General features: G+C 44.9%; 1 protein-coding gene and 1 long non-coding RNA gene across 5 annotated transcripts in view; both read left to right on the forward strand.

The window, feature by feature from the left end:
* Nucleotides 1-8,791: 8,791 nt before the first annotated feature.
* LOC113588818 lies at nt 8,792-11,514 on the forward strand. The gene is made up of 3 exons (XR_003411887.2): nt 8,792-9,600; nt 9,934-10,035; nt 11,368-11,514. It is a non-coding gene; the product is annotated as an uncharacterized LOC113588818 (long non-coding RNA).
* A 217-nt stretch (nt 11,515-11,731) lies between these two features.
* Nucleotides 11,732-17,158, forward strand: part of LOC113588817 (inactive phospholipase D5) — a 33,214-nt gene continuing 27,787 nt past the window's right edge. For all 4 annotated transcript variants that reach the window (XM_027028179.2, XM_027028181.2, XM_027028182.2 and 1 more), the window contains exon 1: nt 11,732-11,873. In XM_027028179.2, coding sequence (XP_026883980.1) covers nt 11,868-11,873 — 6 coding nt within the window. In that variant the 5' untranslated portion in view covers nt 11,732-11,867. The remainder of the gene's footprint in view (nt 11,874-17,158) is intronic.

A 17,158-nucleotide genomic window follows, 5' to 3' on the forward strand; every position in this document is an offset into this window, starting at 1 on the left:
CCGCAAACAGGATGAGCAAAATGTTAGTTACGTGATGGGGACCTCAGAGCACATCTCAAAAATCCCCACAGTCAATTTAAATGTTTTTTATAAAAATAAATTATATAAATTGCTCTACCCAAATAAATAAAAAATAACATGCTATTTTAACAGTAGAGCAGACTGTGAGGGTTGTTGGAACTAAGGCTTTGCCCAGCTCCTAAAGTGAAATAAAAGCTTGCTTTGTTATTTTCCCCACTTTTTTGCCAAAAGAAATGACACCTGCTGTTATATGCCCCACTCTGAATGAATACTTAAGATCCCATAGAACAGAACCACACAATGAAGTACGAATAACAAGGAAACGCAAATCAAAAGCTTGTTGAACATGTACATTCATTCTTCGAATTGGATTAGTTACTGTTATGGGCAAGGACACAAGACTTTCACGCTTCATCACAGCTTTTGTGATTTGTAGAACTCACATTGATTTTAATGTCAAAGCTAATCTATTATTACACAGTGGATTATTGTCATCGCTAACTGGTTGATTATTGTAATGTTCTTCAGTGTGTTGTTCATCCTCGAGTGCAGACGCCGCCCCCTCTTTATGAGCTCGGAGAGAAGCCCAAAGCAAAGAGTCCGGAGTGTGTTGTGGTCAGAGAATCTCTAGTTTACTAGCACCAAAGGAAAGGTATTTGTAGGGCAGGGGGGGGTGTGTGTGTGTGTGTGTGTAAAAAAAGGATGGGAGTTCGCTAAATTACCATAGAAAGTTCTAGAAATCTTCCAAGAGAAGAAGTACTCTCCGAGGTCAGAGGGAGCAGACACAATGTAAGAGGGGCGAGTCTTTGATCTTCAACCTAGACTAACAATTTACACCAGCAAGAACTTTATATGTAATATTGATCACGGTACATTCACAAAATACGAATGCAGATATGGGTTTGGAATATGACTCGACAGCCCCCGCCTGGGCTGCAGATGGACGATTGCACACCTCCATGCCGCGTTTGCTGAATAAAGATTGAGGAGCCAGTAGCAGATGTGAGTGCAGCAGACGGGACTTGCACTCCTGCACGGACTCTAGCACTTCGGCTCTTTTCTCTTTGGCTGCCTTCCCTCGAGGCACTCCTTTAATTAACCGTGCAGGGTCTTGCTCTAATTCCCACTTTATAATGCATCTGCAGAGACCGCAGGCAAACTCTGGCTGGCACTTTCCCAAACTCGGAACCTCATCACCGAGAAGTTAAAAGTCCGACCAAAGAAACGTGTACCCGGCCCGTGTTGTCATTGGGTCCGTTTGCGTGGACATCCTGTGCTCCTAATCTCTCCACTAAACCAAACCCACGTCAGTCCAAAAGCACATCTTTCTCTAACCAAAGTCACTTTCTGGTCGCTTTCCGTTTCTCCGCCAGTCCAAACGCGAGACATGAGCCCTCCTGCGCTGCCGATGAATCTGCTTTACTCCCGGTGTCGGTGATGGGACGGTGCTCACGAGGCTCTTTACGGCTCGAGCACGGGAACGGCTCACCTGTAAAAAGCCTCGGCGCGAGGGCGGCTCGAGGATGTGGAGCGCCGAAGATGCAGGTAAGCGCCTCGGCTTGGACTCCCAGCTGGACTCGATTTCTGCTCCCCCACCACCCCCGATTAAGGTTCCTTGACGTTTTAATGGGGGAAATTGCAAATGGACTTTTTAAAGGATTCGCTGTAAACCTAAAGACGCTGCAACGCATCAATCTCATCGGAGGTGTAAATGTAAACGCGCACTGGGAATGTCTCGGTATGTCTGCCAAACACACTATTAACGTTAGTTAAAGTGTTTCACTCAAGAAACACCACTGACATGCAGTAAAAACGATAACAGCGACGGCATATTTACAGTTCAAGTGCTGATTAGCGACGACACTTTTAACACCGACCCGCTGGGTCCAACGCGCCTGGAGTATTAAACTCCCCAACACTAAATCACGGCGGATGGATGCCTGGCGAGTAAACAGGAGAAGGTGATCCAAGCAAATTAAAATGATTACCTTTTAAAACCTAATGCAAAAACGACAGTAGTAAAAAATGACACTTTATAGGTTTATGCGTTAACTTTGAAAGCCCCCTTTATTCATTGCGCCATAGTCTCTTGCAAATATGTGGCAACAAAAAGTTTTAAGTTTCAACTAAAAAAACATTTTTAAAAAAAAAAATCACCCGATTTCCATAAAGTGATAACATACTAAGATACACGACGAAGTAGAGTCTAGAGTCTCAGAGTCTCTGAAGGGGATGTGATGTGGATTTAGCAAAGAAGCATGAGTCAGCACCTGAAGGTTCTTAAAGGAAGCTTTTATGTATTCACTGCATCTCCATGGAAACCAAACTCAATGTATGGACATCCTGTTGTTAGACTGCCACTTTTGTGAATATTTCTTTGGAGGTGTGTGTAGACATGTCATTGTAGAGCTCTCTGACAGGTGGAGGTAAGTCAGTAAAATGCTAATGATGCGCCTTCATTACTACGCTGTCATTGGGGTCTGGTTGATATTACTTGTGAATACTTGTGCTATTCAAGCACTGTCAGCATGCACCCTCCAGCATACAAGCAGACATCCTGGTGCATGCAGGGAAGCAACTAATGGGCTCCTTAGATGAGTGATGGCTTTGTGTAATTATGGTGCATGTGACTTTTGTGCGTGGGTGTATGTGTGTGTGTCAGTGGGAGAAACTGCAGTATTTACTGCACTACTTTGCATACTGTCTGTCAAGGAAGAGCCCCTCCCATGTCAGGGAAATCCCCACTAAAGCTGTCTGGAGGGGAGAGACTGAGAAAGAGAATGAGCAGAATATGAGACGTTGCCAGGACTGAGGTTGTGAGGTGAGCTTGGGTTAGTGTTGTGTGGGTGTGAGTGATTAAGTGATAGATGAGACTCGGCAGAAAAAAGGGAGCATGGATCCACATGTTAACTGGCTTTGCCCACACTCCTGAATGTTCCAGTGCGCATGCGCGTGCACGTGTATGTGTGTGTGTCTGTCTGTCTGTCTGTCACTCGGGCAGCCCCAGGGCAGCCCGGAGGGAGTTTGATCAGAGCTGTGGGTCTGCAGCTTGCATGTATATACACACACACTCTCCTACATGTCGGGCAGATGAGAGGCAGAGCTGAGGGGCAGTGCAGCAGAGATCCACACGCAGGTCAGACATGGAGGTGCGGCATGCGAGGCTCCCGTCAGGAGGCGCAGATCAGCTGAACATTCGTCCGGACACGGGCCCTTCCTCTGGAGCCCACCAGGCTGCATCCATCTACAGTACCGTACAGAAACAGGACTACTGTGCAAGCGTCTGGCTCAGCAAGACAGACAAACTGGAATACGTAAGCGAAGCTTCTCTCTCTATCTCTCTCTAAGTCTCACTCGACCTTTGGGTCAGGGCTGCGTGAGCCTGTGTTCTCTTTTCTGGGTCCTCACCTGCTTTCTGGGTTTACTGGTCTTAATGGTGTGCTCTTCCACAGTACGTTGGAGGAGCGTGTTGTCAGGGGCAGTGGAAGCTCAGTGGTTAAGGCACTTGACTTGTAATCGGATGGTTGTAGGTTCAAGCCTCACCAGTGTTGAGTTGCCGCTCTTGGGCCTCTGAGCGAGATCCTTAACCCTCAAGTTGTACTCATAATTGAAAGTTGCTTTGGATAAAAGCACCAGCTAAATGTCTGGATGACCTTTGAACTTGCATGTTTTATGTTACCTCTTCCAGTGGAAGAGATCTCACCCTTTTTCACAAATTCGCACAGCATGCTGAATCTGACTCTGCTGAATATCTTTGTAGCTTAATTTTCACTTGAAAGAGATTTATTTTCAGTTGGATTTCGCTGTTTTGACGTGGGTAATTGAGGTTTCTCACTGACCATTTGGAATGGAGTATCCACTCCTGCTTTCCAGTGAACCTGCAAGCAACTGAGTCTGCAGTCCATGTTGGCACGAAACTGCCTGCATCCCCCCTGCGTATTTAGCAAGCCCCCCCCCCCCCACTCGTTTCTTCATGGGCTTTAGTCCATCTGAAGTGTAGGGCTGCAGTAAGTCGGGATCATTCGTTTAAACTCTCCAAATCTAAACACAGAATATTTTTGTTATGCGGCAGCACTATCGACCACCGTGATGTGCCGTCATGGACCTACACGCGCACACACGGTATTCTGCTACTGATCCCCTGTGTCTGACACCTTGCGTCCTGTGTCTGATATCTTGGTGCATACCCAGCCACTGTCAGGATGTTACATGCGCATTACAGGTAGAAATGACTGGTGCTTTGATTCTCTCTCCAAACGCTTCCGACGCTTTCGAAGCAGAAGTGCTAAAGGACCCGTCTGCAGTCTGTAGCAGTGGCTTATGTCGGCTTCCGATAGTGACTCTCACATGTACAGCTGTGCGGAGACAAGAACACAGTCTGTTACGTGTTATGAACACGTAATTAATGGCATTCACAGCCTACAAAAGAGGCACACGTTGAACTAGGTGCCGTGGTCTGCACCGCACTGTCAGAAAGGATGAACACAAGACAGATGGTGTAACTAGTAGACATGGCTGAGTATTTTATTATACACAGTGCTAATACTGTGATAATCCAGGGCACCTGTTTTTAAATGAAACACCATTTAAAGTGTTTTATGTCACATACATTTATTTTAGGTAAATTTCAGAATCGGACGTTTTAATACTGTAATGTAGAAGATTTGTTGTAATTATGATAGCTACTACTTGTAGCCGTGGTAACGGTTATCAACCACTTTTCAGTATCATATTCAGCTCACATGCAAGTGTACCACATGTGACTGTAAGTAGTTGGTTGTCGTATGATTTGTGGGTGCTGCAGTTTTGACTCATTGACTGCTTTGCTACACATCACAGAAATGCTTTCTCAGCTGTGGCTCAACATAAAGGGCTCCGATTCAAACCAGAGGTGCCCTGTTGCCATGGAAATAAATCACACAGCCAAATCAGAATTGAGCAGGGAGACTGATACAGAGACGGAGAGGGAGGGAGGGAGGGATGGAGGGAGAGAAAGAAAGAGAGAGAGAGCGCGCGAGAGAGAGAGACTGACTGACCATAGCAAGAAGTGGAGGCTTTGTGTGCAGGTCTGGGACTGGTCCTGTGCTTCTGAATGAGACTAAACCTCTGTATGGGAAGATAAAGGAGTAAACCATCATGTTTTTGATATTGGGGGGCAGGGGGCTATCACAGACATGCGGGCTGTGTTAAACTGCTCAAGCTTTTATTTTTAGCCAGTCATAGCCTTATCTTAAGATGACTTTTAAAACTGACTCGTTTATCGTTATATTTGCAGTTGAAAAGGCTTTACATGGTCATGAGAACCAAAAGGGCATCTGCTAGTGACTCAGTCACTGGGTGTCAGTGCCATTGACTTGCTGGACAATAAACACCTGGTTTAAGAGATTCTAAAACGATTATGGGAGAGAAGCATCAGTTAAACTTTTAATCAATCTACCAGGCTGGTTTTGTTCAGAAATGTGTTTAATTACTTTGAGCAAGCAAAGCTGCTATGTCATTAATTTACTTTTGAGTTGCTATATTTTCTCTCTGGATCTTTACAGTAACAATCGCAACCCCATGCGGAAGAGTTGGACAAAATCTGGAGTCACCGTTCCTTCAGTTGATCATCGTGTGACAAAGTATGTGGTTTTGGCACTAAAGGGCCCCGGTAATTAACTGGACACCAGAGGGTGCTATTGTCTGCTTTTTCACAGCTCCGAACCTTCAGGGTCTCTCTCTCTCTCTCTCTCTCTCTCTCTCTCTCTCTCTCTCTCTCTCTCACACACACACACACACACACACACACACAAACCACTCAGGATTGCTTACTGAGTGGACAGCCACCATGGCCCATAAACCTCACTGTGAGCGTCAGCCAGCTGTCCAGAGGGGAGCTGCGCCATCCTTTAGCTGCTCAACCCCCACAGTCAGGCCACTGCTGGTCAAACGCTCCACGCCACTCGCCCTTGGATGTCATTCTGCAGTGCATTGATTTTAGTCTCTAATAGCATTGAGCATTGATTGACATCACACTACAGGACACAGTCATTTTTCACAAAGTCCCATGAATGAGATCTGAATGTGAGTGGATAGAGAGCCCTCGTACCATACAGGAAGATGCAGGCTGTGCTGTAATGAGAACACGCGACAGCACATCCTCAAGTGGTTCAGGGGTGCTGTATTGCTTTCACTTGTCTGATGGAAATGGTATTGATTTATAAGCACGTTTCTGGGTTACCTTCGATTCCTCACTCTTCTCTGACCTTAGAATTCATGGAGAGTGTGATATAACTGTGTATCTTTCTTATGGCATGTGCAAGTGTGTGTGTGTGTGTGTGTGTGTGCAAGCACAAAGACATCCTAATACTGCTTTCTCAGTGTCGTAAGCACATTTTGCCATACAGTTCCTTTCATAAAGGGTCTTTACAAAAGTGCTTACTTAAGCCCTGTGCCTCACACTCTTAGAGCCTGTGCTGTTGTTTTAAGACAAAACATATTGTCTTATATTTGTGCAGCCTGTAGTATGTACAAAAATAGCACCATGTGATTTTATAAGGGTGTCAAAATGGCACCATGTGATTTTATAAGGGTGTTTGTCCTGTGGTGCCCCTCCTCACGAAGGGTTTGGTGATTGGGTGATATATTATATTATGAGATATAGTGTGATAAATGAGGATTCGCATTAGACAGTACTGTAACCTTCCAGGTTTTGGAGCTGATTCTGGGGTCTTTGATTTAGGTTCCAGGATCTAGATTGTATATGTTGCAATAACACTAAAAGTTGTTTATATTGGGGATGAACGATTTGGGGAAAATATCTAACTGTGATTTTAAAAAAATAAATAAATAAATCGATATTTCCAAATATTTCAAGCGCCCGCTCTCCTCTGCTCTAGTCCAGTCTAGTCTAGTCCACCACGTGGCTATGGTCGTTCCTTTGTTTGACGTGTCCTCGTGTGCTCTTGTGTACCACCTGACACGTTGCCACGCCCCCTTATTGTCCTCTCCAGTGTCTGTTTAAACCCATGTGTCGAAGTCCGCGCTGTCGTTTACTGTCTACACGATGTTAATGTTCTGTTCGTCGCCCCCAACTCCCTTGTGATTATGCAGTATTGTTTGCATTGTTTGCGTTTTAATTTTAATTAAAAAAAAAAAAACATTTTGCAAAAATTTTCTAATTTGTAAAAGTTTGATTAAACGTCTTTCTTCTGTCCGAGACTCGCGCCTGCCTGCTGTGCTTTTCCCCAGACGCTCGTCCCGTCGCGGCAGTTTCAGTTGCATTTATGTTCTGTATGACGGGCTCCAGGTGTGTTACCAAGCATAAATCCTCCCTGAAAAGAATCAAATAAAATGGTGCAGTTTTGAATTAGAGGAGCAGACCGTCCACCAGCAAGTAGCAAACAATGTTTAATAAAGTTACGTATTATTTCTACACACGATTCTTCACACGAGATGAAGAAACAAATTGTTTGGTAAACGGTTTATGCAACATAGAACGGGTCCCCCACGTGGAGGCGTCCATATTTTAAATAGATTTACTAAAGAATATCTGCAACATCCAGGTCACTAAATGTCAGTATAATGGCAGGCAGTATAATGGCATGATGTGAAGACGAATATTTGGAAAATTACTTATTATATAGCTTTTATAACTAATATCATTATAGAACAATGGATAAAACTTGGAAAGCAACAAAACCTTGGTACGAATCTTAATTAATGCTAATCTTCAGTGTTGTTAATGACGTGTAATTAAAATCGCACTTTGTCTAAATCTCGATCCGATGCACGTTTATACTGTCCAAAAATAGCGTTTCATGTTACCAGCGGGTCCTGAAAGAGGTGGGTAGCTTTGATCTTCACGTGACGGCACAACTAAGCAACAAGGTTGCTTTTGACGTCATCGCATCCTCCCGTCTCGGAATTATGGCTTCACCCTGCCGGTCTCGCGATCCGTGTGCTCCCCGGAGCTGGAGCAGAATGGGCCTAATAAAGACGCTGAACCGACACGGTACATGACGCGTGCGCTGTTGAGAAGCAGGCGGCTTAATGCATCCCCAAGCATTCCATCCTAACCGCAGACAACCACAACGACCCACGAGAGGATGGAGGTTCGTGACCGACGATTCTTGCTGCCTGTAGTCTCATAAAGCATTTTTATGACTGAGTAATCCAGCAAGTGTAATGGCGTAGTTCACGCTGTTTTACTGTCCGCTGTACTCTTACTAAACGTTGTTTGGATAAATTGGAAACTTTAATATGGAAGAGACTTTTGTGGGTTTTTGAAGCTGAACACCTGAATGAAGTCAGAACCATGCAAAATGCAGTGAGTTTGAAACCTGGATCATAAAATGTCTGTGGCCCCCCAGTGACTGTTATCTTGGTAACTTTGTAATGCACTGGGCATTGAATAGGAAGTGAATACAAAAGGGCTCTGTAGGGTTTGTTCTAACCCTGCATGCTGCACGAGTTTTGAACTGGAGCCAGGAGAGCAGCTATAAAGATGCATCTGTCCTCAGCCTGCACAGCCAATCAAGAATGACTTGCAGTATTTAGAATGTTACAAAAATGTTTTAAGCAGATAATGAGAAAAATCAGAGGATGCAAGCAAACCACAAAATGATCTCACACAGAGTGGACTTTTTTTCAACTATACCATTTTAAATTGTTTTAATACCAGAGGTTCCTACTGTGGTCCTGGCAACCAACACAGTTTTGTTAAATAACTGATGAATTGAAATAATTATGTTTTTGCAGGGAAATTATCAAATTGTGCTGGTCTCCAACCTTCAAAAAACAGATCTGGACACCTTTTCTGTACACATTATTCAGACATGTCTGTTGCCTCTGTTAAAATTTATAACGTCCTGATAATGTTTCCCCTGTTATGAGCTATTGCTTAAATACAAACAAACAAAATCACCTTTGCTGCAATATTCTTGTAAGCAGGATTGATATGTTTCAGGCCAACACACCTTTCCTTTGTGTGTTACACAAGGCAGGGCCATAATTGCAAGCCCTCATTCAGGAAAATCAATCCAGTGCTTTACCCCTAAACCTCTTCTTAAAACTGGCACCTTTGATTTTGCTTTCGCAAGGCTCTGGCTTGTGCGCGTTGAACGTTGTGCTGCGGCCCCGTTGGCTCTCTGTGGGAAGAAGAATGGCTTTTGTGGAGGAGTTGTGCAATGCTGAGAGTAGCAATAATGGAGCACAGGCTCGGAATTCTGCTCACGCCCGTACACAGAAGGGGGGACTCCGCCGGGTTTATTTCGCCTTCCCCCATCAGGTGCCGGGTCATCTCTAAGACACCTCGTCCCTCCAGAGAGTAGGGCAGCTCTACACGGCACAACCCCTTTAGGCTTTGGAGACAAGCGGAGACACAGGCCCATCTACCAAGCTCCCAAAAGCGGGATTTTTAGGTACAACTGCTCCCATTTTTTCCCCCCCTCTATGGAGTAATTAAAAAAGATTCCCGAGGAGAAACTCCTGGGTCCAGGATGCAGGTCCAAAAGTGCCTGTAAGCACAGTTTCCTGTTGGGGCTGTTTGGTGTGAAGATGCAGTAGCATTAGCGAAGAGGAATCTGAGAGCAAGGGAAGGTAAAGTGTTTTTATGTAAACAGCAATGAATGTATTAATCCAAAATTAATTGATTAATTGTTAATAAATTGTCCATTTGAAAAAAATAATTAATGAATTAATTAATTATAATGAATAATTAATAATTAATTAATTTCTGAGAGTCTTCGTGCCCATTGGTCATTTTTCACTCTGATGTGTGCTATGAACATCCATGCAGCTGTTTGCTAATCTTTGCCTGTATAATTGTATAACGTGTTAAGATGATAGCATTCGTGTGCATCTGCTACATGCTACATACTTCTGACTTCATGGCTAAGCTTCTGTGTCCACTGAAGTGTGTTTACTCAGCAGGTTATAAGGCTTTTTATCATGAGCGTGAGATAATCAAACTGGCACATTGGCGACAGGAGACATACCCTATCCATATCTCACATAATAGCAGTGGACCTGCAGGTGGGTGTGGTTAGGCAGTACACTTGTGTGTGTGTGTGTGTGTGTGTGTGTGTGTGTGTGTGTGTGTGTGTGTGTGTGTGTGTGTGTGTGTGTGTGTGTGTGTGTAGGATGATGCTGGGCAGTGCAGTGACTCCTAAGCTGTTTCAGCAGATGTCAGGAATGACAACATCTGTTTCATCCCAGAAACAAAAGTGCAATAATACTGTAACACATCCTCAAACCCAGGCTGGAGCTGTAAGTCTGAGGAAAGTACCACATGAAAGATGGCGAGGAAGAACAGGAGAGTACATCCATAAAAGATTCCATAAAAGATTAAAGGAATATGTTGCTTGTCCCCAGTGAAGAGCGGTGTTATTGTACTTACTATACAGCGCATTATTAAAGCGCTCCTGCTCTGCTTCCATCTGTCTCGCTCAGCTACTACAGCTTTCATTTCTCACTCCTCTCTCTCTCTCTCTCTCTCTCTCTGTTGCTCCCTCTCTCTCTCTCTCTCTCTCTCTCTCTCTCTCTCTCTCTCTCTCTCTCTCTCATTGTCTGTCCTTTTCTCACCCTCCCAGTCCACACTCACCGTACGTTTGTTTTACCCCTCCCTCTCTCTCTCTCTCTTTCCACTTTTCCTTCACTCCATGTCTCTCTGGGTGTCTCTCTCTCCTCCTCTCTTTCTCATTCTCTCTTTCCCGCTTGCTGGGTGTGTTGCCACGGGTACACAGTCCACTTGCTGTCGACGGGAAAGTGTTACATTGAAATTCAGTGGCTCCACTGCCCGGCCAGGCAAACAGATGCCGCCTGTCTCTTCTGACTGTGCAAACACACGAACACAAACACACACACACACACACACACACACACACACACACACACACACTGCAGACTCACAACTGAGTATGTGGAGCTTAGAGAAGAAAACCTGACATCTTATTTAGACACCCTCTCGGTTTAATTAATTGCACATATGTAGAGAGGCAGCGTTTCGCTGGGCGGTGTAAGCATCTCTCTACAAGGAGGCATGTTTTGCTTGCTCATCAGAGTACTGAGAGTGTGTTTCCTCCAAGTATAAAATCAGTGTGTTCTGATGGTTATTAATTGGCTTGCCAGGTATTTTTTTAAACCTGAAAATCTTTCACTGTAGCATCCTCAGCGGAGCTTCAGCTTTGTGTGTGTGTGTGAACACTCCCCCCTTTTCTCTGTGTGTGTGTGTGTGTGTGTGTGTGTGTGTGTGTGTGTGTGTGTGTGTGTGTGTGTCTGAGTGATACTTGTATTGTACACATGTCACAACGGGCACTGTGATGTTCCAATACCTGAAGCTTGTGTTTTGTGTGTCTCTCCTTGTAGGAGGGACTAAGTATCAACAAATCTCCAGATTGGGCAAAACGGTTTGGTGGGTGTGATTATGAATAAGGAAGTGTGGTGTCTGCGTGTGCCTCTTGCTCAATCTGTATTGTCTCTGAGGTAGAGAGAGAGAGAGGAGAGTGAGAGAGAGAGAGAGAGAGGGGAGAGAGAGAGAGAGAGAATGACAGAGGAGAGAGAGAGAGAGAGAATGACAGAGGAGAGAGAGAGAGAGAGAGAGAGTGAGAGGAGAGTGAGAGAGATAGGGGGAGAGAGAGAGAGAGAGAGAGAGAGAGAGAGAGAGTGACAGAGGAGAGAGAGAGAGAGAGAGAGAGAGAGTGTGAGTGTGTGTGTGTGTGGGGGGGGGGGGATCATGTCAGGATATAGTAGCTCCCTGTTGCAAAACAGTGCACTCCGCTCCTCATTTGGAGACCTTCCATTACACAGAAGGCAGCAAGCGGGAGAGGAAAAGAGGACTAATTCACCCCTGAACCCAGGACTGTACCATGAAGGTAAGCACCAGACACAGCAGGAGCACTGCCATGGAAGTCTCAGAGCTCTTTCAGCTGCGAGCAGTCCAGAGGCTCCCTGTTACAGAGGCTCAGTGCTGCTTGCTCGTTGGTTCTGTACTAGAGTAAAAAAACACAGATTGCTGGTTAGTGAAATGTGAAGGCAGTTCCTGATGACACAAACAATGTAATTTAGTTTTGCAGTTCCGAAATCGAATGCCGTATAGTAGGGAATTTGACAGTGTGCTTGTATGATGACAGATTCAGTTAGCTTTTAGTTTTTCTGCGTGAAGCCCGCTGGCAGCTCCAGAAAGATCTCTGTCTTATTTGTCCGGAGACACGTAGTGTGATAACACTTGGACGCCTTTTTTGGTTAAGACTTTGCCTGTATTACAGTGTATGTTCTGGAAGACAGTATGTTCAGTGACTGCCTCCTTAATCACAGGGTGAGAGTTGCCTGTCATTTTCTGCACTTGCGTGTCTCACTCAGCCAAAGGCATGAGAATCACCATGTCCAGCACTTTGGTGTTGTCTGTGCCGGAGTCACGGCTCAGATACCGCTGGAGGCTGGCACGTGGCATCACCCGGAGTGATTCATGGGTCCGCAGTGACGGGACCGTCTTCGCAGGCAGGAGCTGTGCCGTGTAGATCCGCTCACCCTGCCCACGTTAGCGGACCGACCCGGGAACAAACCAGGCAACTGTTCGATTCCCTCGCCAGCATGGGCAGACAGTGGAGTCCCCTGTGTGGAGGGGACGGTTATTCTCCTCCGCATCTACGGGATGCTGTAGGAATTCTATCAATACCCAACTATGGAGCATTGTTTCTCTCTCTCTCACTCTCTCTCTCTCTCTCTCCCCCTCTTTCCATCTATCCTTCTCTGCTTGTCTCTATCCCTCTCTCCCTTTCTCTCTCTCTCTCATTCACTTATGAACATGCGTGTGTGGGAAGCATGGTGAATTCCTAATGCCGCACCGCCAGCCCGACAAATACGATGGCTCCTAAGAAACTCAAGAATGTGGATTCAGTGTGGTGACACTTGATTTACTTGATTATTTTTTGCTTTTAAGTGTGTGTGTGTGTATGTGTGTATGTGTGTGTGGTAGTGTAGTTCCAGAATCCCCCCCAAGTAGTTCTACAATGCTTATCAGTTCCTTTGTTAGCACTGACTAAAACCCGTGTTACACCGTGGAGTTTTGGTTTATCCTTTCCAAACATTCTGGTGCACCATTCCCTGTCGAGGGGAAGGTGGTGATAGTGGCGCTCCATCTCTCCTCCGGTCAGTCATTGAACTAAAGTTCAGAGTCTGCCAGTGGCGCCTCTGTTGTGCACAATTACGCAGTGCAGTGCACGTATACTGTACCCTGTTCAATAAACCACCTATGCTGAGATAAAATAAATACCATTTTACTTACATATCGCTTTTTACAAAAATCGAAGTCTAGTCCCCAAATAAACAAGCCAGGAGCAAGAAGAAGCTCCCTGCATAAGCACAAAACTTTGGTAGCAACTCATCAGCTGATTCACTAATAGTGTTGTCTCGATACCAAGATTCTGACTTCACTGTGATACCAGCCTAAATATCTCAGTACTAATACTGAAATGATGCCTGTTCGATATCATTTCAGAACCTTTTTTTTGCAAAGCAGTGGAGGTGGATTCATTCTCCAGTGCAAATGTGACTGTAATCTGTCTCTCTAAAAATAAATTTTACTTTTGCTTAACTAGCTGCTTTTTGGTAGGAGTTTTAAACTGATGTTTTGAAGAAAAAGAAATCAAAGCCAGCGTGAACACGTTAATGATGCTGTGAAAAAGGACTGTTCTTCCCCTTTATTAAAAAAATGCATCACATGCCATCACACAAGCCTTCACTGAGGTAGAGCAGGAACATGAATTGTTTAAAGTTAAATAAAATAATAATTAAAATACATTTTGTCATGGTTGCTGAACTCTATAGTGGTTGAACACGTTAGAACCAACATAACCTTCTGTGGCTGCTGCTGAAATGGATGGGCATAGAGCTTCATCACCAAGAAGTGCCAGACTTAGTTCATATTTATTGTTTTTATTCTCAGTAAAACTGTATTTTAAGTGCTATAAATGTTTTCTTGTGTTTCTGTTTTTGTACTTGTAGGTGAAAATTAATTCAATACATTTAATTGTAAATATTTAGATCAGCGTCTAGATCAAGAGAAGCTGAGATGCACTGAACTCATGGAGTTTGCATTGCTCAAATCAGAATCATGTGATTAGCTCTACCACGCTTCTCTTCATAAAGTGGACTTGGTAACCAACGACTCTTGCCTGCTTCATAACGCTTTAACTAAAAAGATGGATAAACTTTCTGTATCCTTGACTGATACATTTGTTGACTGAACCCCTTCATTTCAAAGCCAAGTCCTGAGGTGTCACTGTAGTGACATGCAAGCATTTTTGTGCTGCATTGCCTTTCGGCACTGACAGTTTGAAAGTTTCGCCCTGCGAGAATATCCTGTCGGCTGTTCCTGCTGCAGCAGCTGCAGTGCATGTTGGGATCACGTCTCGAATCGCAGGGCGTGATAAACAGCAGGACTGAGCTTCTGTAGCTGTGGTTCTGCTGAATGCCAGTCAACCTCATTTATCAGACCCCATCTGATCCAGCCGCAAAAACAAAATACGAGCGTTAAAGTCTCTGGAACTACCGCAGCCTCCTGTATTTACACACATTAATTATATGAGGACGCTTTAGGCTTGGTTTATGTAACCCAGCCTGTGCACATGTTTTGGGACTCTTCATAGCATATATACACTTCATTAGCCTTCACTGTCATGGCTTCAAATTGAGTCTTGGTTGCTTGTTCCTGTTTTCAATTCCACTGCAGTCATAGAGCTGCTACAGAGACATTATTCAATTTGAATACATATTGGGCACCGTGGGAATAATCAGCATTTTCCGCATGCAGTCCGTCTTTCCCTTTAGTTCCAGACACCCTAGGATAATGAGCCATGCTCATGGCTATTTAGAAGCTTATATTGTAGATTAAATGGATCTGATGTTGGGTACCACTTACTCCGATACTGAATCGGGGTGTTGCAGGGATGAAGTAACACCTAGCAGAAGCAGCTAGGGGAGTCTATTTAACCATGTGGACACAAATATTTTGATTGTTCAGCTTTATTTCTTTGTACATTGACTGACGATATGCGTACTTTTAATTGTTTCTGGCCACCTGTGTTGGTAACACTAACTAGTGTCCCAACAGCAAAATACATAGTGTATCCAAACCTTAACTGTTACCGCTCATAGACGATGTTTAAAGTGAACAGTATCTGCTTCTCAGATGGAACCTTTTTATTGACGTGGCTATGGACAGAGCAGGTAGACAGCTGCATTATTGACACAGATTTGAAATGAGCAGATTGGAAGCAATCAGCTGAACTGTAATTTACCCGCTTCTGCCAAGTCGCGAAGCTTACAGAACAGTTCCCTTGAGGGGTGGGGGGATGGGACTTTTTACTGTGTTACTGTGTTTGTCTTCCTGTGATATCTGCTGAAAAGGCTTTAATTAGTCCTTGAATCAGTCTGGTCATTTATTGATGTAGCCAAGGTGAACAGACCCCATCAGAAAGAGCCCATGCTTCTGTTTCTAGTTGTCTAACACATCAAGAAAGATGAACTCTCTAGTTTGTGTTTGAGAGAGACACAGTGAGGGCGATGTGATACTTCTCAGGTCACCCAGAAAGGGCACAGGCAGGAAGAGGCGGGGCTTCGCAAAAGTGTGCACGTAAGCACTGCTCCCTCCTGTGTTTGTTGACAGCTGACACTAGTGCGAGTGCAGGGTTGCACCTCCTGTAGACCGTGATTGAGCGGGTGACTTAGAAAATCGAAAGGATTAAATTTGGATCTTTCTTTCGAGCCCTGTGCAGTGACCTGGTTGGCGGTTTCTTCTGTTCCTGCTGTTTGCGGTGCAGGAGAAAGGTGGAGACGGGGTGGGAGCAGGAGGATGGAGGTGGAGGTGCTGCCCTCGCCACACAGCGGAGTTCGTCCGGAGCCCTGGCTCTTGTGTCCTTTAATGGAGCTCGAATTGACTTATTGATCAGAAGGGACCAGCCCGGATTCTGTAATGTGCTCCAAGACTTATGGGGTGGGTGTGCTTGTGGACATGAATGCGTGCGTGTGTGTGTGTGTGTGTGTGTGTGTGTGTGTGTGTGTGTGTGTGTGTGTGTGTGTGTGTGTGTGTGTGTGTGTGTGTGTGTGTGTGCGCACATGTGTGTTAGTCCAAGTGCCTGATTGCTTGGGGAAAGGAGGACTCCTTAAGAATCTGAGCAGAAGGGGCAGGGGATAAGTGTTTGGTATGTGTTTGGTATGTGGGTGCATGTGTGTGCATGTCCAGGATGGCCTTGAGTGAATGTTCAGTTTTATAGTGTCTATTTTATCTGAGTTCTAGTAGCTCGCAAAACTGTACATGAATATTCTTCCAGGTGGGCCTGTTCAGACGTCCAGCCTGGTTAAACCTGCCGTGTGTCTGAGATAAACCTTCATGCAGATATCGGATTGGAATTGGAGCTCCCTTCAAAAGGGAGTCATTTATTTCTGGCTTTTTTACGGTCTCTGAGATGATGACTTAGACACTCTGTCTCCCCGGTCGAAGCGGAGCAGAGGTGACCTTTTGTTTTGAAGACGCGCTATTGCAAAGGCCAAGGTAAAGGTCGTCATCAATGTCCAGTCAAACGCTCCTGTATGCTGGTGATTTACATCCAGCAGGGAGCTGCTGGATATCGTGACCCGTAGAGAAATTTTATTCAATATTGCACAAACCAGCCAGATTGACATTTTCAAGAAGACCTGCTGGGAATTCTATCATAACTTTATTATCATTTCTTACCAAAATGCATAGGTCTTAGGAAAGTGTTCTGAGCATGAAGACCCTGTGACAATATAGCAGCGCTGAAATCGATTATGCACGTATGATGCTGATTTCATCACGTGTAAAGACTAACGAGGGCTTAACGACCTCTCAGGTTTCTTCTCGGAATGTTCGGCGGTTTCCCACACGCCGGTGTGCGGAGGGTTGAGGACGCAGTATCAGGCAGCCGGTATCTCCTGCTGGCACTGAATACATTAAAGTCAGCCTTGGCTCCTTCATGCCAGGAAACTCTTACACTATATGCTGGAGTCTGCTCTCACGGGCAGGACGGGCAGCATTTCATCTGTAACGTGTTTGTACTGGTGCTGTAAAATACAAATCTGATTCAGGGCCATGGCCGCCGCTCTCGAGATAAGGACGAGGCACGCGAGATCATGAAGG

The sequence above is a fragment of the Electrophorus electricus genome, chromosome 9, assembly GCF_013358815.1.
Source record: "Electrophorus electricus isolate fEleEle1 chromosome 9, fEleEle1.pri, whole genome shotgun sequence".
Classification (NCBI taxonomy): domain Eukaryota; kingdom Metazoa; phylum Chordata; class Actinopteri; order Gymnotiformes; family Gymnotidae; genus Electrophorus; species Electrophorus electricus.